At 37.6% G+C, this 27515-nt stretch overlaps 2 protein-coding genes across 8 annotated transcripts in view; one reads left to right on the top strand and one right to left on the bottom strand.

Annotated features, from left to right (window-relative positions):
* The first annotated feature begins 84 nt into the window (after nt 1-84).
* On the top strand, nt 85-3649 carry LOC105693010. Of its 3 annotated transcripts, none has more exons than XM_048656785.1 (5): nt 88-403; nt 544-1168; nt 1800-2002; nt 2139-2305; nt 2445-3649. In XM_048656785.1, exons 2-5 carry the CDS (start codon nt 940-942, stop codon nt 2644-2646), a joined length of 801 nt encoding a protein of 266 aa, XP_048512742.1. In that variant the 5' UTR covers nt 88-403; nt 544-939; the 3' UTR covers nt 2647-3649. The 3 variants fall into 3 exon arrangements, with proteins under 3 accessions (XP_048512743.1, XP_048512742.1, XP_048512741.1); XM_048656784.1 differs by having other exon boundaries at nt 89-403; nt 917-1168; XM_048656786.1 differs by having other exon boundaries at nt 85-1168; nt 2374-2617.
* LOC105693009 (acyl-CoA Delta-9 desaturase) overlaps nt 3026-27515 on the bottom strand; it is a 27257-nt gene continuing 2767 nt past the window's right edge. For 2 of the 5 annotated variants that reach the window (XM_012412634.3, XM_012412633.3), the window contains exons 2-6: nt 15805-16043; nt 12472-12602; nt 8767-8972; nt 7441-7626; nt 3026-6983 (exon numbers count right to left, since the gene is read on the bottom strand). In XM_012412634.3, the coding sequence (XP_012268057.1) occupies nt 6665-6983; nt 7441-7626; nt 8767-8972; nt 12472-12602; nt 15805-16030 (1068 nt within the window). In that variant the 5' untranslated portion in view covers nt 16031-16043 and the 3' untranslated portion in view covers nt 3026-6664. Of the gene's footprint in view, nt 6984-7440; nt 7627-8766; nt 8973-12471; nt 12603-15804; nt 16044-16280; nt 16305-17726; nt 17878-27515 lie in introns of those variants that run through there. The other 3 variants (XR_007278903.1, XM_048656782.1, XM_048656783.1) reach the window with 3 other exon arrangements.

The following is a 27515-nucleotide window of genomic DNA, read 5'->3' on the forward strand; positions in this document are numbered from 1 at the left end:
CCGAAGCACTTTTGGATTATTGAAATTCCAAAATTGCGGTCCGACTTCACACACATCCAGATCTGACAGATCGAGGATTTATTATTTCTTGGCACCCTGTACAGACTTCTCATATTCATCTATGACCACTATTAATCTTGAGAATACCAATGAAGGAGGCATAATGTCCTTGACAGATATACCATACATCTTTAGTACTTCTATAATATACATATAATACACGTAGGTATCTAATTAACAAATAGAAAAAAAAAACTCGTTTTGTATATTTAATTGGTACATAAAACCCATCCTTTGTCACACCTATGTTCAGTTCTGCGGTGGCAGTGCACAATATCACCTTGTAATATAAATACAGTGGGGTCGCTCGGGAGAAAACTTTTTCATCCTTTCAATATTTAAGGTATAGTTTGATCGCCAAGTGCATTTTCTACGGAATCACCTGAAATTTCGGCATATTTATTGATGCGATATCTTATGCACGTGAACGAATTTTTCCAAATCTTTTCACCGTCTGTAACCCGACACTTTTCGACTTTTCAGACGCATCCCCAATCGTGTCGAGCATATGAATCATCTGCTGCGACTGATTAAATCTGATATTGACCGCAATTTGATCTTGTCATCAGCTAGTTGGTCTTTATTGAGGATAAGTCAAAACTTGGAGCAGTCCCTGCTCAATGAAATGCACCTTCGACATTTTGTAAATGCGAACCGATTTTTTTTTTAATTCTTTTCCCTGCGGGTGGGTAAGTACATTTGTGGCGTCAATGTGTCGCTTACTTTTTATCAACTTTCGGCCTAAGCAAAGCGAGTATTCGAGGAAGTCTGGCCTAGTGCGGTGTAGAGACTTTTTCAGGACATCATCCCTAGGTTCTTGGCACGCCATGCATCACCTAATAGATAATCGTTACAGTTTTTTACCAATAAATCGTGACGATGACTGAAAACGAGAAGTACGCGGATTACATAAAGGTACCCAACTCCACCTGGACGCGACCGAAGTGTCCAAAAAAGGTTTGGCGTATCGTCCAGGGCCGTAAGAAGATGAACGACGGTGAAATACCCAGATTCATTATACAGGAAATTCCCGAAGAACTGGAGGAGTTCATTATAGACTCGATGCTACCCCAGTATCTCGCTGCAGAACCAATTTGCAGCAGTCTAGGTGAATATCATGCTCAAGAATATCAATAGCGGTTATTTTCAGACTTTTTCATGAATTTAACGACTAGGTTTGATGTCGCTCGAAGATTATTTCAATTATTGTGATGGTTATTTGTAGAGACAGGGTGGCCATAAAGTACCTTCAAAATGAATCTTTCAAAATGATCGATATTCTTCTGTTGTGCACTTTTCAGATGCTTTCAACCGAACTTTCATCGTTCGTGCATGAGATTCGTAGAATTCTTGGATAATATTTGGTCTCTTTCTCTGTTAATGTAATTTTTCATCTGCAGTGAACCGTCCATCACAACCAGCCAACAGGGCGCTGGAACATCAAGTTCAAACATCACATTTTTGGATTTCATTTGTTTTATTGAACATGCAATTTTGACATTGAAACCGTCAAAAACTTGCAATAACAATAATGACGTTTTCGAAAGTCTATGAATTTTTTTTTTTTACGTTCAGGAACAAACCGCAAAACGTACCGAACCCGGTATCCTGAACTTTGTTTGAATCATTTCGTTAGTTCTTGAGATATCCACTTTTATTTTAGGATACAAATACTTTTTGGCCACTCCCAAGCCACCCTGTAATTAGAGGAAAAAACTAATCTCATGTGTGGTGCATAGATATGCATAATGATCAGCAGGCACTACGAGAATTTCGGACGTTATGGAAGAATATTTTCCGTCAGGGAATTAGCATTGCTGTTCTGAAAGTGAATTCCGATTCTACCGCGGAACCCGTCATAGCTGGTTTCAATATACTGCACGTATTGACTGCGGAAGACATCAATTGTCGAATCGCTCGTCGTGAAGACACGTCTCTTGGTGTGCGTAAATTGTTCCTTACTTCAACGAGACATCCTGAATATTGTTTATAAATTATTACGAGCAGTTAAAATTCGATACGGAATTAACCACGTTAAATCTACGATAAAATCACTGTAACTTATTACGTCTACTCAGGTGCGAAACAGCAGTCTGAAAAAACTGGTTTCAGTCCTAGGACATATGAGACACAACGCTGACATACTGGGTGAATTCGGAGTCGACAAATACTTGGCCGCCGTAGGACTCTTCGTTCACCCTACTTTCCGAGGTCAAGGACTCGGAGAGGAGCTTCTTCGAGCACGGTAGTAACACTCAACAGTTTTGCATATGAATTACCTGTATGATTCATTTATATTACGTGAATTTGAAGGTGATCAGTTCGCTATGACGCTATCCCATGCAAGGTTTTTTTACATTTGAAAAACGCATTCGAAATCGTAGCGGTGACGTAGGTTGCGCCTACCGGATTCCAGCGACTGCAACAATTTTTAGTGCACCGTCGTCTATAATTTCGGCAACTCGCGCTGGCTTCGAAATTCTGGTTGAGAAACAAATCAGGGATATCGTTGATGCGGAGGGAAATGTCGCCTTCCCTCTGACAGAGATTCAAGAAATGAAGCTCATGGGAAAGAGGTTCTACTGAAACGTCCAAAATCCCTCGAAATTCCATTTTTACATTCATTGTCAGTGGTATTTTGAAAATGTTACAACGGTGAATTACTCAATGATTTGTTCTATATTGTTGTTCATATCTCTGGACTGTAATTTATCAAATGAATCCGATTGGATTCATTGCGCGCAACCACCCTTGTCCTATTGTTATATCGTTTCCAAAAATGCATATTTTTCTGTCATTTTCGATTACGGTTTATTCGAAGGACAACACTCGTGTGTGTCCAAAAATTGAACCTTACGCGATACATGATACTTCTAACTTGGTTACTCATACTTTTTTTTTGTAATAACCCACTCCATTAAATTTGGGATAAACACGTACAAGAGTCGAAATAGAAAACTTGATGTTTACAGAAAAATATATATGTATATATATTTATTAAATATCATATCTACTATTTTCATTAGAATTTTCATTACAACATATTCATCGTATAATACATTAGTAATAATATATCATTTTTATGAATGAAAATAGATTTCTTCTAGATGCTTCAGGTTACAGAAAACTTTGAATTTCACAATGTTAGACATGTTTTCCCGTAAAGTCATATTCAAATCTTTTTCACCCATATTACATCTGGTTCTCTGAAAATAGATATTACAATTTGAATTACTTTTCACAAAGATTTTCTTCTGTATTTCTAATTACTCATCTCTTTCGTGAAAGTTTTAAATAATTTCTTTTATCTTTACTTATATCATAGATAAATTTTGCGGTTAAGAGAAATAATATATATATTTGTATATATATTTGTATAAATTAAATTCAGGTAATATTTTTTACGTCAATCGTAAATATTTTGTGCTGTATATTATATAAATTCTCTGCCGCATCCATGCATCACGTTAAATATCGTTATCGTGCATTCAAAATATTTAAACCTAAATATCTCTGTGTACCGCGAATGTTTTATGTTCATGTAGTTACTGTTAAAAATCTGAGTAAACCACTGAGTAAACCACGATTGGAAAAAACTACATTTCCGATGAAACTACAATTCATGAAAAGAAACAAGATATGAGCCATTGCGATAACCAATATCAGGTTGTACACCAGAAGTGAAAAGCGGTAATTTTCTATGGGATTCTAATTAACAACCAATGAATAAGAAAATACTAACGATTAAGATAAGCGAAACAATTTTTCTACAACTGAACGAGATATTGATAGGGTACCAGAGAATCTTCTAGTGATTCCTTAAATCATAAAACTAAATAAATCTTAGCACTTACTAATAATAGTACAGAATGAGGAAAAACGTAACAAAATATGAATAAAATAAATTATCATCTAATATATACATACAACGTAATTACACAGATATACAGATAATTAGAAATTGTTACTCCGTGTAAGCTACAATTAATTATTATTAAATATAATGTGTGTATGTTTGGTACAAATAAATCATGTTGCTCTTTTGTGTTATCGGATACTTGATATCCGTCGCAAGGTGTATAATATACCAGTGATGTCCCTACGACAATTATTAGTTTTTGTGATGCGTGTCGGACGTATGCCTATGCATTAGGAATAATTAATTAGATTGGCTCAAGGTAATAACTATAGTCGAATGGCATAGAATAAATTTTTTTCTCATTTGAATCATTCGAACACAACTAATCATTGGCGATAGTGGTCTTCTCATGATATTCATTGTAGTTATTCTTAGGTTACTCCAAAGTAGGTACGAGTGATTAATAAACTCGTAACTCGTGATTTTACCTTACATGTATATTATTATAAAATTCAACCACGTGAAAATGATACTATACTGAATTTTTTCTTTACAACCTTCCATTCCAAAAACTAATGTTAAATTGATCGATGTATCACAAGGTTCAATTAAAACAATCGGCATACGTCGTGTCGGATAGTTAAGATCTAAATTTTGGGAATCGTATTTAAATTTTAGTATTATTACTTTCAACTGACTTTCCAGGCGTGGGTAAAATTATACGGAGTTCATTATTCAAACAGAAGCGTTCATCTGATAACCAGCAGCAGAAGAAACAGTCTGGAAGATTTTTGAATCGTATTACTATATGTGTAGGTTTATCTTTTGTTCGATGCATCTTTACATCATCACCCCAAACTCTTCCAACACTTTGAATTTGTTATACTGCGAAGTCATTAATTGTTACCCCAGCGAAATATTAAAAATCAGCCTTAACAAGTTGAACTTAAACCAGCTAACTGGAAGCTAAGAACTTCCATTGAGAAATTTTGAATTTATTGTTATTCATTTTCTTATTAATATTATGTTTCTCATTAATTTTTGTTTTTCATCTTATTGTTAACATGTGTCTGCACTCCCGTACCAGCGTTCATTATTCCATATAACATTTTCAGCCAGTGGTAAGAACGAAAAAATTTCAAACAATATTAGACAAAAGAAATAGAGGAAAAGATTAAGAAACTGAGAAAGTATAACAACAACCAAATTGTAACTAATTCCTAATAAAATCGTTCATGACAACCAAACGTTTTATCAGTGTAGAGAAAAACAAAAAAAAAAAAATAGTTCCAAGAATATTGGACCAAAATAAAATAAATAATAATGGTAATAAATTATCACAAAGGACTACCAGAATAATAATCACGTCGATACAGATGTAACCGGGACGAACTGTTACCAACGATCAGAATGAAAAAGAAAAGAAACGTTCAGAAGTAAAGGGAAACTCAATGAGAGAAGACACTAGGAACCTTATTTCCAGGTCTACCATGACACCGTTAAAGAATAATACAAAAACTGATCCTGAAAACATGTCGCAATGTAAGACTTTATTCGAATAAAGTCTGACCAAATAATCACGCGATTGGCTCAATGACGAAAGTTATGCATACACTACAATTTGGTTTCTTCATAAGAACCATTTCAAATTAGTTGATGGCCGCAAAATGGTTCGATTTTATGTTCACAACAAATACGTGTACTACAATTGACAATAAATTGACAGGACACAAAAGCAAAAATAACTTGAACCAATTGATAATGACGAATGTATTCCGTTTATTTCTTATCTTTAAGAACTGCCTTTGAATCCACGGAAGTTTTGGACTCTCCAAATATCCTATCACCTCTGACATCAAATGTCAGAAACTTACACACCTTTGTACAAATATACTTGGATACTACACGATCTTTTGAAAATATTCTTCATTTATCCTGAGCCAATCTACGAGCTTTGCGACCGTCAAGTTGGATATCTTCTCCACATCCTTTGCGTATACAGTTGTATACATTCTGGAAAAATGTAATACCTCGAACGTACACGAAGAATGTGAATAGATAATGATTTAGAAACATATAAGATTTACCTAAGTTAAATTCAGTAACGATCGTCTGTTCAGTCCTTTTTACTCTGACAATAAGTATTGACGATGGGTTATTAAATTTATCAGTAGATCAACGATATTTGCCCCATGGTTGAGAAGGTGTTGCAGACATGTTTTCGGAGGTATGAATACGAACACTTTTACCAACCATTCGATTTCAACTTCAATTCAAATTATGCGGAAGAGATGATCTCACACACATGTATAAATATAATAAGGAGGTATCGACCAGTTCGTATTTAAAGCTAAAAAAAAGTTCCCCAAATTCTCTTCACCCGCTTTATCGATCAATACGATATCCAACGCATTAACTGGTAAGTATGGTACCTATTTCTGTTTCAGTCGTTTAAAGACGTATTCACTCGCTTCCCTTGAATGCTGCCCGCAAGCTATCGTCGACTATCTTTCTTCAGTTCCAAGTTTACTCAATAGACGACCGAAACAAAGTACCTTTTTCTGAATATTATACTGGCGGCCGCGATGTTTGCAGAAACTTAATAGAAAATCAGAATATTTCTAGTTAGTCGATTTGGCGTTCGAAGGGTTTGCAGAGAACGTCTTGTTCTCCGCCTTTTTACAAGCGATATCGATTTTCGTCCCTCTGCTATCCGGATCGCAATATCCTGCACTGCACCGTCCACTATTGCGATTTTTTATGCGTTATAATTGCACTTTCTCGTTCGTCTTGGGGTTGGTCTTTATCACCCCATCCCCATACCTCGTGGCTCCCATCGCCCGTTCTCTCGACGCGTTTTCTAACCATGTCGGTAGACACGCTTTTCAGATCGTACGCCCAACCGATTTTAGCGAAGAAATCAATAAATGCAGTCGTGGTATTACATCTGTAATTCCCGAGTTCAGCAGTTTTGTAATCCCATGGGAATACGTGGTGATAATTATGCCAACCCTCTCCAAGTGCCACAAACGCCACACCACCATTTTCCGACGGGTTTATGTACCTGTAAAAAAAATGAACAAAATTTTGTCAGAAACTTAAACGAGCAAAACGGAGATTTAAATCTAAATAAGTCATCCAGTTTTAACCAGATTTCAGAATGGCTGGGAAATAAAAACAAAAAACGAGATATTTTGAGCCACAGTTGTCCAGGAGAATATTCAAAAAGACCACGCTATTGACACGTTATTAACTAGACAATAATTATTTTCATATAGACGTTCACGAATAATAATAGAATTTGCTATTTCAATAATTATTCAGGTCGCGTATATTGCGTAAGATATTCTTCCGGTCGAAGAATTTGGATTTCAAAGTGGCTAAGCGGTCCTTTTCTAGAGTCGTTAAAAGGTCGGAATTATTCCATTGATAATTACCATAAAAATGTTTTCATTATAATTTTTACATCCATTTCAAACATATGTAGACGTGAATTATGTGGCAAAAGTATATATACTTACTTGTCGTAAGGTTTGCTGCCGATCAAATGTGCTGCGGAATTTACGAGCCACGTCGAATTCAGCGTGAAGATGTACCTCAGGACAGCTGGTATAAAATATGAATTGGTCCAAGTTTCACCCCAACAAACAACGGGTATTACGGTTGGCAGGATAAAACAAATCACTGGCATCAAATATAAGTAGTACCTGTAACAATTAAATACATATTTTTTTAATGACATCTCTGTAATACTACATCGATGTACCTCTACTGCATGGGCATACATTATTCCTCGATCGCGATTTGATTGATATCTTCATTGAATCGACAACAGAATTGATTATTCATAATCTAGATTATAAAACTATAAGCCAGACGACGCAAGTGACTCCCAATGTGAAATCATATCGATCTGATTTCTATCTGTCGCTATAACTTGACAATAAGATAAATAATAATATTTACCAGATAATAAAGATAAAATCAAGGTTATTATCATGTCAATGAAATTTCACAAGGATGTTCTTTGTCAAATTGAGGTAGGTAAATGCAGTACCTAATGAATTCGGATACTCATTCGAACGACTATTTTTAATACTATTTTTCAAATTCCTAGCTATCGTGCGTCTAATTCTAGTATAATATATTTTTGCAAAAAAAAAAAAAAAAAAAAAAATTCTTTGTTTTTCAATCGAGAAATAATGCGCGTCTATAAATATTTTATAAATCACAAGTAAAATGATAAAATGCAGGAAAAAAAAAGAAACGTAACAACCTTATATCATCGCTTACAATTGGATACAGTTCTTTATTACCGTGCACTAATTGTAAGTCAGATTGAACGTCGATTTACCAATTGAAATATAATACAAGATTGACGAACACAATAATACTATTAAAATAATCAGAGATTTTTTTTATGCTTTTTCATGACTTCAAATGAAGTAACAATATGACGCAACGAATGCAACAAGCCAATTATATAATGCAATCGATATAATTATGGAGCTATCACATAATTACTATCAATTGCTTATCACTTCTCTTTCTCTCTTTCTCTTTCTAATTGGTATTATATTTATACAGTTGAAGTATAATACATGCATGCGATGAATTAACTGAATTCATAATTAATTAATTAAAATCATGAGAAAATATACCGTTGAGTTGGATTATACTACACAAGAACGCGATAGAATTCTATCTATCAAATGTGATGAATATATTTTTTGCGATCATTCAATTATATCACCAATCTTAAAAGGTTTCACACGATCCTCCGTAACTCGTGTTTTCAACGCTCCGGTATGGTTATATGGTAAAAAACAAGCGCAACGTATACTCACTTTTTCTGGAATGCAAGTATCGGATCATTCTCAAGGTCGCTAAGGTCAATTCCCTTGCCTTTGCTCTTGACATCTGGATGCTTCTTGCACAATAACCAACCGACATGTGCGAAGAAAAATCCTCTCTTGGCGTTGTGAGGATCCGCGTCTGTTTCACTGAATTTATGATGAACTCTGTGATCTCGGGCCCAATCTAACACGGCATCCTGTAACAGAAATGTTGAACGAAAATTGTCAATCTATCTTTGCAAAATTAATTCATTAACTGTTAAGGTTGTTCCTTTGAAATGTATACAACAGAAACACTCTTTTCTCCATTGTGGCGTAAAAAATATCAGGTTCATCATTCGATTATTCATATCTCCGGTGTTCACTGTTACTCCATAACCATATTGCAATTCGTGCAAAGAAAGAGAAGAAAAGAAAAAAAATTGTGTTCTGGACTGCAACGTTTTCCATTCGACACACGTAATTAGTGCGTCTTTTTGGAGCAAGGATAAAAATGTGAGATATATGTACACAACTAGAAGTGAATGGCGATAAGCTAATTGCAACAAGATGTGTCAATACTATCGACGTTAAACACCATGGCATAACGAATGATTAGTTCCGCTTTTGTGATCTACCATAGATGGAAACGAATGGACTGAAAATAGAGAGCGATTATGCGAACTGTTTCCGTTAATATATCTAGCAAAATTTCTGGAAAATATAATCAAATTCTCGATATGGAGACATCGGTAATGATAGTATTTTGGGATTTCCAAAACCAAAACTCTGACCTGTAATTCTCAAGGGTTACAATCATGCGTGTGTTAAAAACACGAAACTCAAAACATGATCAACTGTCCGTTCGATGATTTTCGAAGAATCGTGTAAAGAACAAAGCTGCATTGAAGGTATACGACTTATAACTCAATTGATGCGTGTAAATTTATATACATGTGCATGGATTGACTACGGAAGGTGAAGCCTTACCTGAGCGAGTATCGATGAGTAATCAAATTACATTGATACGAGAAAAATTCTGACGAAACAAAGCAACGGCACAACAGAAGTTCAATTAATTGTTGTGCATTCACAGACAACAATCAACTGCTTGGCATACATACGAAACCAAAACTACTAACATTTTTTAAATTACGAAGTTCTATTTGACATTCGTGTTTTGTTTCAATATTCATTGTCGGTTTTTCTCGAGCAAATACAATTAACATTCCAGTATACCTACCAATATTTGATGTCTATTATGATGTAACGTGTATTTGATCGATAATCTTGACTTTAATTATTCATTTTTATACAGGGCATTTCACGTCGAAACGGAGAAGTTTCAACTTACTGGTCTCCGATTGCCTTCAAAATTTTTTTAAACAGAAAATCATCAATTCGTAGCTCAATTTACTCGACGGATTTGTGTTCCCGGGATCAAAAAACGTTGGAAGAGTATCCCGCAAACGATTGGGAAAATACTTCATTTTTGGCCCAAAAATCAACTTTTTTCATTACAGGGGTTTTACAAGTCAATCTCATGTAGTTCGATCTCAGAAACCTGAATCAGTCAACTAAGCTAAGCTACAAGATTAGAACCAATCGAAATAACTAAATTCTTTCGTTCTGAAAAACTAAAGTTGGCGATAACCTAACCGTTTCTATACGAAGATATAATTTGGATATTAACAATTCCAGGTCAAACAAAAAAACGGAGTTAATTATCGTGACCTCGGAGATGAACGCATAGATTATCAGTCACCCTTACATAATGTATAATAACGCAATGCACGGAACAAAAAAAATTAACTAAAAGTATTTTTTTTTTTTTTTCTTTTAACACCCGATGCCTCTGATTCTGAACGAAATAACCTATGTTGTAGTATGGCGAAATAGGACAGAATCTATTTCACTTATTTAACTGCTGAATTTTCACATATTTACTTTCTTAAACGGTTACATAGAATTTCGCAGAAATATTATTGCAAAGGGATGCCGCCGAACAGATGGAGCCAAAGGGTTAATTTGTGAGGTGTGAACAAGATCTCTATCAGGTGATGACAGGTCGGTTGACACCTGCTAATAATAGAAGCAGAAAAAAAAACAAAGAAAGGACTTTCACACCTTATCAACTATTAAACAGCAGTCTTCGTGGTCATGGATTCTGTTTATAAATCGGAGCATTTGGAAATCATGACTTTTGGCCTTGTATTGTCAGTGGTCTGAACATGATTACTGAAGCCAATCAAGACGACGAAAAAGTTTTATGAAGTTCAAAAAATATTTTGGAAAAACTGACGCGGAAAGTCCCACATACAGATTTTATTTCAAGTGGAAAAATGTATTCAAATTTCACGAAGTCGTGAATGAGAGCTCAAAGAATCGAGCACCCACTTTGATTTTGGGGTTCAAATTTTTTTTCTTTTCCGACACTTTTTTTGAGGGGAAATAATTTGAAATCAAAGTCGTAGTTTTTTCAAAAAATTGATTTCAAAATGCTTTCGAGTGTGGGTTCTGGTTGGTAAAAGGTGTGTGTCAAAAAAATAAATTTTGAAGTAGACCGGTAAGATGAAACGTCTTCGTTCTGACGTGGAATGCCCTATACGTACCTTTCAGTTTCGATAATGTCAAATCGAAAACAAAAAATAAATGTGAAAAAACCAGAACTAAAATACGAGGATATGTATAACATACCTCAAAGTTTTTTTCATCTTGACTTTGAGACTGTTTGCAATGCGTATATAGAAACGTTTTACTTCAAATTTCCGTTATCCGGTTGTGAGAGAATGATATAACGCTTGAGAGCAGTAATTAGCGAATCAGTTTCCAAATGCGCTTGCTTAAGTAATTAAAGTGACTGAGAAATGTTAGCCGTAAATGGCTGTACGTTTGAACATCGTAATGAAGAAGGAGAAAGATAGAGTGAGAGAGACATGTACAAAAAGGAGACACGATACTCAATGATGTAAAAAATAAATGCTTAGACTAGAAGAAAAAAGACAATAAAAAAGGAGAGTCGAATTAGGTGTAACAGTACACGTCATTGCATAATACGATAAACTCGTGTACTCGTGTAATCCAGCGAAAAATCTTCCTCCAAATTCAAGGCGAAAAATTCGAATGAAATGTGAGAGGAAAAAATAAAACCGTAAAAACAATGACAAAAAATCGTAATTACATGGATATTTCATCTCATCATGATGTTCGAGCTGTACGCATAATTCGATAATAATTTGACAATCATATAACAATCTGCAATGAATCGCATGTACACGAATTTGTTTTTGATTATTGTTTGTCTAAAAATATTATACTCTATACAGAAAATTTGTATTTTGTTTTTGAAAGCAAGACCAAGTACCAAGTGATATTTATACCTGCCGCGAAAGATGGGAGTTGAATAACAATAATTTTCGCGGTGACAGGTCTTTACGTGGGATCGTTACTTGAGCGATAGCCTCTTTTTTTTTTACTCGTGAGAATAAAAAAACCATCCCATTTATTATTGCAGGCTTGAAGAATACTTACGTGAAAAATGACTCTGCATAATACATATTATCAATTTTCGGACAAAGAGACATTATCTTAGATGTTTTTATTATCTCGAACAACAAATAACAAGTTATTGCACACGGTGTCTCCTGTTTTTGTTCAACTTGCTTTCAGTCGTTTTTTATTTTACTTATTACGGGTAAAATATAAAAATTTTCATACCTGGAATGCCAACGTGTTGAAAATGGTAAGTAATAGCCTGAGCTGCCATTTCGCTTTGTAAGATTTGTGGGCCCAAAGTCTATGTGCGCCAGCTGTGATACCCAAGCCGGATAACTGGTAAAGAAATATCGCTGAAACAATCCAAGCAAACACATCAAATTTTAACAAAATAATTTCAACGTAATAACGAACAACCATTCAATCAATGTAGTTTCGCCCAACTTTTGAGACGTGTCTTTACCCACGACCCCCCTTTTTCCCTCTCTGTGTTGATAATTTTTTAATAACAATTGGCAAAAAGTTCTTTCCAAAGTTGCCTGTGGAGACCTTATTCCACTCGCGTTTCATATCAAGAGAGTTGAGCGCTAATCGCCTACGTCAGCTGAATATCTGTGAGCCCGGCAATTATATTGGACGAGGACACGCATATTGTGCGATATACAGGTACAGGTATATAGATACTGTATTGTACTCGTCGATACTAAAACTAATAATATAATACGGTACTGCATCAGATGTACGATACATATATACAATATCTAACGCGCTTTCGTGTTTTGAGCACATCCAGTGTCTATTGTGTCGTTGTACGTTTGACACGATGCGTGACTTGGGATTTCTTCCAATATTTTATTCGAATTTGTAATCATATTTTCGACACGCATCGTTTCCGTTACCCAAAAAACGATTCGAATTGAACAAAAAAAAAAGCGAAAAGTAAGAAATGCATGAAAAATTCAAAACGAGACCCTTGTGACGCCATCTTTGTGCGATTTTTTCGACACACGGTGTACACCGTCAAAAAAATTTAAAAAAAAAACGCATAATTCTGCGGCCACTAATTGAAAGCTGGTTTTTTTTTTTTATTGTAATCCGTTCATTTCGCAGGAAGTTATACTCATTTGAAAATAGGTCTGCTTAATGGCGAATTTAGGTGATCCCTCAATTTTCTCTCATGTTTTATGTGTAGATATGAGAAAAAGCGAAAACGTTTGGAAAAAAAAGAAAGGTCGATATATCCTACCTACTTATACTAATGATCTAACTACTAATTTCGCAGTATATGTATACTCATAGATGTTTTTGTAGACTCGAATGATTCTGGTGTTAATAATTACCTATTCATGATTTCGAGTGATTCATTTACAACACGTTTATAACTAGTTTGATACGTTGAAGGGATAAGGAGGAGATAATGACAGCGAAATGATGAGACAGCGAGCGCGTGCCTCTAAAAACTCCTATCGTCGATGTTTAAATTCAACATGAATCTCATCTCTACGGGAAATTTATGCAAATTAACTTAATAAACATTAATGTGGCGGGTGCCGGGAGAATATAGGTATATCGTATAATATATCAAAGCACGAGACTATGTGAGCTGATACGCTATATATATATAACGAATAACAAAAAGCTGTTCATTGTTCTTTTCGGCTTTCACTTTTCACCCCTCACATATTCATCATTTCACATTTTTCAGAAATCGAACCGCTGAATAAACGATTAGTTTTTGTTCTTCGATTACACCAAAGAGAGAAATAAATGATTGAATAAAAATAAAAAACAGTTATTATTTTTCCCCATCCCATTTCACGTTTTTTCTAATCAAAGCTAATCGCTAGTGCATCTGCCCGGATATATTTTACATATATGTATACAGATACAATAGCATATACGTAAGTATATAAGAATTGAGGTGACTTTTATCAATTGGCGAATCCGCTAAACGACGCTGTTAGCCAAAAAATGCAATGATTGACATATGAAATGTACAGATTTTATGTACACTTTGAGATGCATCTGTATACACCATATGCAGTCATTGCGACGAACATATACATACGTACCTATATGAACGTAGTAGATGCGCGAGTCTCATATTTTATAAACGCCGAAGGCGTAGAAAGTATTTGATTGATAATTGGCGAGCGGGTGAATTGAATCCCCTACAAGGTTAAACGAGCTCCATATGGGCTCTAAACTCCGATGTGCTTTGAGCTTTTTATAATTTCCACAGTCTAACCCGGTTCCGAATTATACGCACATGTCACATGTGCGTTCCAATACAACAGCTGATCGCGGAGCTATAATAGTAGAACCAGATCATCGGCAGACGATATAGGTAAGTAGTATAGTTGTTACATATATTTACATATCACTGGAACGACTTGTTAGAAAGTTACTCTTACGCTTTGACCGATACACGCCTACGTCTCTGCCTACGCTTCCAGGGGTTTATTTAATCGAAATTTTTACGCCATCCGACCTGACCCTGTGTATAAAACAAGAAACGATTCTACCGTGACCCAAGCGTAATTGCCAAGCGTAATTATCAAACTAATCTCCGCAGGCTGAAGTTATGAATGGCGCTTTGAAATGATAATCATGATCATGCTGCTGATAATGATGATAAAAAAAAAAAAAAAAGGAAAAGAAGAAGAACGCAAATTACGTGGAAGTGTGAGTGAGCTTGAACCGATCACTGAACGACGACGACGCACCAAATTACGCCGTAGGTCAGTTACGCAATCCCTCGGGTCAGTTCGCACCAGAAAACAGTTTCGATCGGATCCGCGAGGGAGTAAAGTTTCCATTCGAACTTGATTTGTTTTTTGGAAAAACTGTAGGGGAAATGTACAACGGTTCTGCATTTTGGGGCTTTTCTTATCTGACGTATCGTTAAATATGGTAGAAATATCAATTAGATTAAAAATTGCGACGAATACGAGTCGAACGGATAATTGAAAATAAGAAATTTATTCCGATAGGATGACGCGATGAATTGAAAGAATGGCGAGATGTGAGGGGGGATAGGCGATATCTTATATGAAAATAAAAAATATTTCGCATGTGCGCGATACGCACGAATTTTTTTTTTTCACGTCTCGTAAATCGAATACTTAAAAAATAATATTTTTCAGGCAGGTGCTGCGAGAAGATATTCGTCATCATATTTTTATTTCCTACCTGGAAGCTGCGATGTATCGAAATGAGCATGCCAGGTATCTCACAGTCATTGATATCCACAGAAATTTAAGAGATCAATTCAAGAGATTCGGAAGAACTTATATTTTGTGAATTGAAACTCGAAATTCAAGCTTTTTCTTACCATAGTCTTTATTTCGTATATTCAGGAAAAAGCTGATTGAAAATGAATAATTTCCCGTTATTTTTATATGTCGATCTATTCTTTATATTTCAATCCGAAAACAATTCTCTATTGGACCAACCGAAATATGTCTGACAGAATCTAACAATCAGCGCATAGAAGAGATACAGAGACGTGACGTGGAAAACAATTATTGAAAAAAAAACTAAAATTCTACTCACCGAATATCGTAGTTGCTAATTTGGCGGATGTGAATATTAGGGTAAAACCGTATACAGCTGCGATATGAAGATAAGCGAAGATAATGACGTTTCGCCACACGATTTGTCTCACATATTTTGGCTTCTCCTCCTTTATTATTTCTGTCGGTGGAGAAATTGTCGTTTCATCCACCGTCTCATCCTCAAAGAGCACCCCTGTCGATGCGCTCGTTATATTTGGCGTCATCCTTACTCTAGTTCTGCAACAGGGAATAAAAATAAACGAATAAATAGATGAATCGGGATAGAAATACAGTCATCGGCGAATGAAGAAAATGATCCGATCCGAAAAGTTTTATACATTAAAACATCATCGACCGTAGGAAGAGAGAGGAAAGATAGATGGAGGTGAAAATGCGGAAGTATGAGGTAGGAAAAACGAAATAAAAACTACAATTTCTTAATACCGAGTTACGTAATATAAGAAAAGTGATTACGGTCATTCTCGTGGAATAATCAAGTTTCCAGCGACACCTTCATCTCTTCTCTCATCAATTCCGCACTTCAATGCATCGCCTGGCCTTTTTTTCAATCTCATTATATCTAATCGTCGGTCCAACTTTAAAAAAATATATAACTAGATCGCCTCGTGTCTCTCCCACTCTTCGCTCTCACGCTCGCGTCTCCGTCAATTCTAGATATCGTTTACATGCGACATTTCGAATCAATTAGATCATCTTATATCGTGTAGCTTTATTTTTGACTGTCTAGAAAGTTGAGGCAGGTCCGCTATCGCATGTACAATATACATGTATCGTGATTTTTTTTTTTTTTGCTTTTTTCCAGGTGACGCGAGATTCGCGAAGACCGCGGGTTAATGGCCACCTGTACGGTGTCAAATTCTGGCACCTTTACCGAGGAAAAATATTGACGGGAAAAAAAAAAATGAAAAATACAATTACATCGCTGTTTATTCAACGGCTCAAATCACTCGGCGTTACTGATAAGATGACGAGCTTAAAAAGAGGGGAAAAAATTTGCGAAACTGTAACATCGACCGTCAGTATATTAACATTCGTGATGGTACGACGCGAAGGACTCGCCGGTGTCGAACACTCGATTTTGGTGCAGCCGCTGCGACGCTACGACGACGGGGTAAAAATATTTTTTTCGCAAATAAGAAACACGGCAATGAAAGGCATCGAATTCGTATCAAACTACACGCAGTCGTTCGATGAAGTAAGTTGGAAACGAAATCAATGAAATAGTCTCAATCGCCTTATCAGGTGTATCGGGAAGCGACGACATGCCCCAATGTAGATGTTGATTATGTGAAGATGCGTATAATACTACTGGTATATAATATGTATCTTCGCACAATCGACATCTACGTTTTATTATCGACGGAATGTTCGCGGCGAATTTTCCAGGTGCGAAAAAGTAACGTCGATCATCGGTTTCGTCGCTATAACGTAAGTGGAAATTATCGCTGTAGAAAAAACTAACGTACGGATCAACGGAAATAAGAGATTGATCTTTTTTCACAGATTGATGGTTAAAGAGCGATAAAGCGATGACGTCAAAGATCTGAAGCATCTTCTTTCGTTTGCAAGAGCAGTCGTCTCTTCCACCGCTTCTACAGATCACATTATACTGATGTAATGTGTTCTCTCCCCCCCCCCCCCCCCCCCACCCTCTCTTATTTACAATATATTGTTTTTTATTTGGTAACATGTTTGTCGAACATTACACGACGAAGCACATGATTGACGCACTTGGTGTGTAAACTTGTCAAGTGGACTAAATTCTGTGTTTTTTTGTTTTTTTTTGTTTTTTCGTTTCTTCGTCGGTCTTCCGCAATTCGGGCGATATGTACTTTTTACGAGGGCGGCGTTTTTTTTTTTTTTTTTTTTTTTTTTTTTTTTAACGGGTGCGTAATGTACCTGGCAATGAATCTTAATAATCTACATGCTGACGGGAAGAACATCGAAGCGTATCTCGTCCGAGTATATTCGACGTCTGCCTATCGACTGTCGACTAAGCGACTCCGAGGACGTTTCTTCCTTCCTTTCTTTCTACCTCTCGGTGTAACCGTCGGCGCAAGACGCCGCGACGGGCTGCGCGAGGACGCCGGGACGCCCGGCGTCGGTGCGGACACCTTTCTTCTAACGGTAGATGTGAGTACGCTTTGTTCTGGACCATTCCGAACGAACGAGTCGACTCGCGATTAAGATCAGCTGATCGGGCCGATCCGATCTAATTTCGCCACCTCATCGATCGGAGATTGCCTCATTTTCACGAATCGATATCGGTTTCATCCAGATAACAGATATTTTGGCCCGTATTGAGCTGAAAAAAATCACGTAAGTATAGGCGGGACCAAGAGCTACCGTGAAATAAAATCGAAGAGGGTGACTTTTTTTGGTTTGTCGAAATTACGCGGAATTCCCCATATATACATTATAGGTATATCCGACGAGTTCGTCGTCGCAATTATTAGTAGTGCGATTCAACGAAAAAAGGAGAAGGTGTGGCCGATCGTGAAATTTGCCTTTTTTTTGTTCGCGCTTCGAGTCGAAGACAGCATTTGCCGAGTACAAAAGAGATCAAGTACCGCGATAAACGCAATAGATATATAACGCGTTATATGGGTGTGCGTTATCGGTATTGATTTTCGAGATAATGGAGAAAACAAATGATTACGTACCACGACGACATATACGATGCGTACGTCGCGCGTAACGCGAATTTGTTAATTAGATTCGCCGCGAGGAATTTCTAAAGAATTCAAAAAAATCATCGAAAACGCTGAATTTTCCAATTCTCAATCGTTTTTCGCCTATATCGCCAGCCTGTCGTCGTATTCTCCTTCCTACACTCGTGAATGAATCGTTTATTTTTTTTCTCCGGTCGCTGCAACCGCCACTCAACTCTGCCGTGTAATTACAAGAGCGTGAAAAGGAAATATAATACAACGGAGAGTCGAGAATCAGAGTATCGTAACTCGCAAAAATCTGTAGAGATCACCAGGATACCGTACATTCGTGTTACGTGCTTTAAAACACCGAAATCGGTGAATCTCAAAATTGTCAGTTGTAAAAGTCGGTGAACGGCGGAGACATTCTTCGATTTCGGTCGTTCACCGTGACACGTTACATATGGGCGTACACGATAAATATCGCGTAGAGGCCTACCTATAAGTCCTAAAATAATTCTTTGCAGAGGCTATTCGGTCGGGGTAAACGTGCCGTGGCCGATAACCGTGCGGATCGTACGAACCGCTGACCTTGCCCTTGATCGTCGCACAGCAGCAACAGCAGCAGCAGCAGCAGCAGCAGGGCAATGAGCCAGAATTTCAGACGAGAGTCAAACGCCTCTAGCACTTTACCTCGATCTCGTCTCGTATTAGCGATTCATCCGCGCGCATAGATAATAACCGTAGATTATTATCTGTATGACGTAACATTGCACAAGTCTAGACGCGGTAACAAGTATCGGCGTATAGCCGACGAGATTAGAATCTCCTCGAATTATGTATCCCCGAATTTCGTACTCGAACGTTTCAATTCCGGTGAAATTTCGTTCGATGAAATTCCGCCTCGTACTTCTTTTCGTTATGCATATCGCAGAGTCGATGAGCGAATAACACGCAGTCGCACAAACTTCGCCACCCGTGGGTACCCAACGCGCTATTACATAAGGTGTACCACCTATAGACGCGTGTATACGACGCGGTCATTACCCAATCAAGGATAATAAAATGATATGGAAACTGAAGAGAAAAGAGATGAAAAAAACAAATAGAAGGAAAACTAATAAGTGAAGAAAAGGAATAGAGGAAATTTGTGCTCTCTCGTACATACGGAACTTTGTAATACAAAGGCCACGTTACCTAATTCAATCAACTTGAAATAGATTTCATTTTTATAGATGACCGAGCCTACGTTCAATGTACTCCATACATACTTCGAAGGATTCGTTTTCAAAGGAGGAAAAACGATCGATTAGAATTAAGACGGTGTACATCTAAGATTCGGCTGTCTTCCATCCATTGCCCCTTAAAATTGAAACCCGTCGCTTATATTACAATAGAAGTAAGTCGTTCGCCGATTCTAGTTTGCGACCGCTGCTGGTTAAGGAGTTACAAGAGGAGTAGACCGTTGCGGAGTGTGCGCGAGGAGCAATGATCGGAGAGCTGAATAAATAGGAGCGAAGAAGAGATGCGACGAGATCGAGGGGGGAAGGGGAGGGTGAACACCGACGACGACTATGACGACGACAACCACGACGACGACGAGGAGGAGGAAGCGGCAGCAGGAGCAGTAAAGAGTCGCGTCGGCCGGCATAAAAGAACGGCGTGGTGTGGCGCGGCCGTGTAACGTTGTGTGGTGTAGAAAAGCACAGCGCGACGCACCGGGCAGGCAGACGTTGCGAGTTCGGCGTCAGCTGAGCGATGTCGGCCAATAGCGTCGGCCCGCGCACGTCATCCTACAAATCGCGCCACCTGCCATTTGCGAATCCCGGTGTTCTGGTGGAACCGGAAAGTACCCAACTATTTACTACCTTGCCCCTTCCCATCGTTAGAATTATTATAACCTTATAGTACGCTATACGTATGTACGTACATATACCACACCACACGATCAACGATACCTCACCTTGTTTTCCAACCTATAATTTCTACGCGTAATTTATGTATCCTAATGTGTGCAACATGCACGTTACAAACATCCTCGCACGCTGAACTGTAATTTCTATGAATCGGTTCCATAACTTTTTTTTTCCTTTTTTTTTTCTCTCAGTCTTATTCTATCTGTTACGGTTGAAAACGGAGATGTCCTATTTTAATGGAATCATTTTGAATGCTCGAAAGGACGAGATCGTGAAAAAATATCCGAATGAGGTCAACTTTATTCTATTGACGGAATAAATTTTTTCATTCTTATAGAGGATAGAACAGAAAACTTTACATGAAAAACTTTCAGAACTTTCTGGTCATCGGGTCGGGAGGTTGAGCAATTTTTTTCTTCTTTTTTTAACGGATTTCAGAAAAGGAGGAGATTCTCAATTCGACTGTATTTTTTTTGTACTTCGAAATGAATAGCTAGTTATTTTCGAGACGGATTCAAGAGAAAAAAGGTTGTCGAACTTTAAACAATGGCAAAACTGAACGGACCACTCTTTTTATACCGACAATGAGGGAAGTAAGGAAACGGGCGTCGTTCCAAACGTTTCATGCGATAACGTATACGAGGTGTTATAATTTTGGAAGCAGAACTCTTACCGCATAGGTTTCTAAGCGTGAGAAAATTTGGAAACACGATAAACGAGTTTTGCAAATTCAACAATTTTTCAAACTTTCAATCATCCACAGAAAGTGATTGTTTCTAATTACGATGAATCTTCACGATTTGGGACCTGCATTATATCGAAAAAACGGATTTTCCGAAAATCCGACAAACTCCTGCGATGACTGCTGTAACGGCTCGATAAAAATATTTGACCTTATGTAAGAATCATTCAAGTGATCTGCATCGGATTTGATTCTGTCGGAAGAATCGAAATGACGCGTCTTCAAATGAGGCATCAAAAATTTGCCTTATCGGCACAAAAATTAATGACCGTGGTTAACCAGGGTCGCTGATTGCGAATCCGATGTGAAATTTGCAAAATTCAAAACGGCGGATCAAATCGATGAAACTTATTCGATGATGTAGAATTTTTTTTTTTTTCTTGAATCACTACATGGTTAGGAATTCGAGATTAAATTTGGCAAATTCAAAATGGAGTCATAGTGTTCGATCTAATTTTCTACTTCGATAACATTGCGTGACTTATTCAGTGAAGTACCTATAAAACGAATGAAACATTGCGATAATAAGGAACAATCCGCACAACACTATTTTATGGAGGGAGGGCATATTGACCCAAGGTTTCGATCATATTTCACGGTAATACAATCAAAATGATTTATATAAAGACGATGAAAAGTACCGCGGAAAACACCGTTTTTACGACTTGTGTTCACTTCAATTCTCATTTCAAAACCGTTAACTGTTCTGTCGGATATAAACGAGTTTCCCGGAATTCTAGCAAGTACGGAAACTGCATGGGCCTTATCTCCACACCTGTTGACCCCAAGTCAAAAAGTTTACGAAATTTTGTACGCAAAATTTCCCGCTTTATTCTATTTCCAAATGAGATGAAATACGATGACAAGACAGTTCCGAGATATCCGGAACCCGGCAAAATACCGACATTGAGTTTTTTTCGCTAGAGAATAAAAAAAATTCTAATTTCCAAGTTTTTGCAACAAAATTCCACACGCCTGCGAGTATGGCACTTGGGTGCGAAAAGAAGAAACCGCACTATGCGAATTCCATAAAAATTATCGCCTTTTGGATCCAAGCGGTATACAGCGTCAGATTCGAAACGTGGGTCATTTTGACCCCGAGTGACCCGAAAAGGTTGAGCCGAAGCGCCTCCCATCTGCGGTACACAATAGGCAGACCCGTGGCCTTGAACTGTTGAAAATCAACCTCATTAGGTGTGTACGCATAGAATATCTATGTATATCGCACGACCAACGAGATTAATTTCGCCTCGTGGCCACGGTGAAATTGCGCTGAAATTGCACGACTGATTCGGCGTGCCGCAGTCTTTGGAAAATGTTGTCCAATCGATGATTTGAAACCGCAATTTCATCGCACGTAAATAAATATATAGGTATGTGAAAAAGGGAAAAAAAAAAAAAATAACACGAATGAAAGTAATTTGAAAAAAGAGAGACGATGTATAACTTGTCGAAATGTAGAATATAAATGAACTATATCGCAGGACGGTAAAATTTCGAAGTTTTTTTGTACATTGTTCGGAAAAAAATATTGGAGATTCTATGCAGCAGTAACGTAACGTAAACCTAGCTGCGCAATTTTATTATCGTCGGTTGTTTGCGAGTGATATAGTTTAGCGAGACGTACGTTTTTAATGCGCATATATGACTCGACTATACTATACGTTCCCGCATTCGATATCTGCGAAGGTTAATCTCTCTCGGGTAAAATTTTTTCTCCTTCGAACGTTAGACATTGCATACATCATCGATTTGAATAATCGATACGCCGCCGAATCAAGATATATATATATATATATATTAGATGACGATATTTCCGCAAGTATACGGTTACACATGCAGCGTGCGGATGGGGTCCATTTGGCACTTATATGCTCCGCTCCAGATGTCACGCAGTGATTCGAATGTGCACTGTATACGTCCCAGACCGGCGAAATATCATTTTCTTTTTCTTTCTTTCTTTCTTTCTTTTTCTCCAATTCACACCCCAGACGTATGATCAATTCTCACTTAGGCGTCTATACGCGACGGTCGTAAAATAAACTTCGATCAAAACGTAAATATAAATATATTTATATGTATAAGTAGACGAATATTGAAATTGTTTTCGCAGAATATTGACCACCGCAAGGATTTGCCCAGATACACAATGTTTAACTATTACAAATTTCAGCTCGTTGCGGAGGAATTTCCGAAATAATTTTACAACAATTTTAGTCACGCATATATTTGCAATTTTACTTCGGTGTTAGAAAAACCGCAAATATTCCGACCTCGCGAATCGATCGGTTTCAAAATCTGTTCATTAAATATATTCCTAGTTTTCCAAACGGGAAAATTTTTGCATAAATATTCGGATAGATTCCACAACGTTTAGAAGATGCGTTACAGATACGGTTGTGTACACGTAGCTATATAAAACGAAAGATAATCATTTTGAAGTATAAAATTTGTGAAAGTTTTGTGAGATAATTTCTATATATAATACGTAACGTATAGTAGGTTCTTATGTGTTACGTGTAGTATATAACGTGTATACATATATATATTTGCGTTAATGTCAGGAAGCGAAAATACCGCATCGGGTTAGTTTTTTATACGTAATATTTTACGACACTTGCTGTTATACGAGACAAAAATTTGCAAGACGTAATCTCGGCCGATCGAGGTCAACGACGTTTGTCAAAATTTTTTTTCAAAAATGCGAAGAAAATTTTTCCCCATTCTCACGACGCGGTCTAAAACAGAACGAACCAGACGATCGCCGGTGAAACACACAAAGCCGTCGATGTTGTTTTGTTTCGGAAAATAACAACAAGGGAATTCTCGGCCGGGAATCCCTACGCGTTTGCGGAGGTCGCGACGCTGCGTCACTTGGAACGAACGAAAGCGCGGGAGGCCCGACACGCCTCGAGCTTCAATGACAGGGCAAGGTCATCCTCGGAGTGAAAATTTCCCCTGGCGAACTTTGAACTCTCGACAAATAATACGCTGTATATATCGATTCAACAAACTTAACGCGGTTCGCGAGAGGAAAAGTTCGTCGGGGAATTTGTGAATTGTGGCGAAAAATCAATCCGCTTATTTGCACGATGTTTTTCTCGTCTGCGGCACGCCGAATCGAGGGCGTGATCGCAACGCGATGATTTACCGTGATGCAAAGTATATGACGCGTCGGAATGGCGAAGAAACACATCGGATACCAGCGTTACTGACAATAAGTTTGATAAAGTTTTGAAAGCTGCAGTGGAACAAAACGAAGAATGGAACGAGGGAGGGTTCCGAATCAACGATGGCAAACTTTGCCAAAAATGAAAAGTTTCTGGCAGATATCGATAATTTTGAGAAACTGTATCGCGCACCAGACGACTCTCAATTCGATCATTTATTTCATGTTTTTTTTTTTTTTGCCACGGCACAAATACCGGAAATAATTAGTTTCGATTCATCGATTATTTTCCACCATTTTCTCTTGAATAAATCTTCTGTCCTCATCTTCCTCTATTAATTATGATAAACAGCGGTACTTCAGCATCAACTTATAGAAATATGAAATAGCACACATAAAGGTACGTGATAACCTCGATCCAACCATGACACTTATGTACGTTTTCGTATACGAGGTGTTTCTCGTATATATTTATGGCTCGCCCTGGCACTCCAATTTCGGAAGGTTAATTGACCTGTGCGACTGACCATTGTCTTTTTTCTACAGCGTTTACCATACATTGATCTTGAAAAAAGCTTAGTTTTCATAGCATACAGAATAAGCTTACGATCGCGATGGCCTTAGGTGCGCGTGTATGAGTGAAAGGTAGCGCGTGATTCTACGACCTTAAAGTTGTTCCATCACAATAGAAGACACACGTCGTGAAATTCTAGATGAGTACGGAACCACCTTACATGCATTATACATGTAGCTGTATACGTATGTACTCGGCTATGAGATATATACGTTCAAATAATTACCGGCGTACAAGCGAAGCGTGCACGCAAATGCGACATATCTGCACTACGCATAAAAATTTGTGCATATATCCTATGTATTTATGAAAACACATACATATATATGTATGTATATTACGTGTACATACATAATATACGTTCCATAATCACGTAATAAAACAAATGTCGCGGGTATTAGATTGGACATGAAATTCGGTAAATACATAGACTAAAAATCCGAACGGTCTCGTTCAATTCCTAAACAAAAATATGAAAAAATTTCAAATCTTGTTTTGATCAACGGCTCAACTAGCGAATGCAAATGAACGATAAGGTGAAATCCTATTGTACATCTGTTTTTATTCCCTCGCCGGTTATAAAAACAATTTTTTTTTATTTTTTTTATTTTCCGAGGTGTTTCGTTATAACGTGGTAATGAATTTCGCAAATACATTATCTACACACACGCGATCCAAGTAAGATAAAATATTCATCGTGTAATGAGAACGGTTGAAGAAGAAAAAAAAAGAAAAGAAAAAAAAACAAACGAAAAAACTTAATTCTATTATTAACGGCTTGATTAACACGTGGGTAAATGAATCAAGATCGTAGATCGAGTATATCTGAGAGCGTGCATACATTTAAATAAGAAATGCAGAGGGTCAGTGAGCCTGATCGATAATTCCGCAGAAAACTGACCTACCTCGGTACCGGTTGGGTCGGCTCGTTTGTGAGCATCTACATAATCGAAGCCGGGACTCTTCGGTACGTTACAGATGAAAAATTTCTTACCGCAGAAGCGACGCGCGTTTGACACCTCACGAATACGTGGGGACATAAAAAAAACCTAATGCGCTAATTTTGCATAATTCTAATTGTGAGAGGACATTAATATTAATATCAAGTTTATCGTTGTGGCTCGGTGAAGTGTTGCCGTTTCACGGAAATCTGTTCAACACACGCTGTCGGATTTGCCACTGCGACAATTGCGTCAATCACACCCGGTCAAAGATGCGTAATGAAGAAGATCGAATAGAGCGAAATCGTGATCGCGGAAAAAATGAAGACGATGTACGTACCTCTGGTACTTTAACGAAAGCAATAATTAACCCAGACAAGTCGAAATTTGCCAACTCCGAAAACAAAATAAATAAAAAACAGTGAAAAGAGTTTGAACCAATTATTTAACGTATAGTATAATAGGGTCAATTCGGAAGGTCGTTGTGAAGTTTCGATACATGAAACATCGTATGAAACAATACGAGTCGTCGCGTATATCGTACTCTCGAGATCAAAGCGAACTCGAGTCGAGGTGGTTCTGAAATTTTATTTCCTCGACATTCTGAGCGAACGGACAATTTTTTTTCGCCCGATTGTTTCCATCTTTATGCCTTTTTTGTCGTGAAAAAGACGGTGGAATCATTCAACGTCTCAGTGGAAAACAATCGAAACTAATCCGGTTCTCGTCACTTTGACATCGATTTCCAGGTTTTCAACCGAATCGGATGCTTTTCTTCCGCAAGAGGAAAGTGCGGCGAGGATTCAAGGATACGCGTGTCTAATTGTTGCAAAAGGGAGCTACCGGTCTCGAATTACGCGGATATTAGCGACATCACGTGTTCCGACCCACACCACCTTACAGTCGTCTGCGTACAACAAACTGGACTCTGTTCTAACAAAGATAATTATTTTCAAAGGTGTTAAATGTAACAAAACACGAGCATCGGTTTTGGTCGGTCGAGTTACGTAACGCGTAACTATCATGTCCCAGGTATCTAACGTACGACGAAGCATTGGAAAAGACCACGTAATCAAGATTCGGCAAGTTTTTCCTTCTTTTGTTTTTGCTACCCCCAGATGGCGGCTCGATGCGATCGATTTGTTCCGTAGTGTGTGTTTGAATCCAGAGCAATATTCGGGGATTTGAAAATTTTGAAAATTTTCAAACTGTACAACATCGGCGGCACTGTACGTCTCAACGATTGGGTAGAGGTTTCTCAATTCGAGAAAAGGAATTATCATCTATCGACTAAATTCTATGAATGAATATTTTCAGCGGGGAAAAACGAATAGTTTACTCCGAATCGAATAATCAATTCATATTTCGCAAGCTGTAGAAATATTGCACGATAATTGTGGCGTGCTTTTTGCACGACGGAAGGGGGAATTTATTTGGCGAATGGAACCAACCGACCGATGCCTCGGAGAAGAACGGTATTATAGTTATTAATACACAACAAGTAAATGTACAAAGACGGAGGGACAAAGAAGAGACAAAAGACGGAGGTACGGCATAATCTACGCGTCGATGAATCTCTTCTGTTAACGTTACACATGCGTATCAGATACGAGAAGAGATTAAATCGAGTGAAAACGAATGCAGAGAAACTGACGTCGAAACACGGGGGAAAGATGATGTTCGCGTTTCGAACTG

This window comes from Athalia rosae, chromosome 6 (assembly GCF_917208135.1).
Source record: "Athalia rosae chromosome 6, iyAthRosa1.1, whole genome shotgun sequence".
Taxonomy (NCBI): domain Eukaryota; kingdom Metazoa; phylum Arthropoda; class Insecta; order Hymenoptera; family Athaliidae; genus Athalia; species Athalia rosae.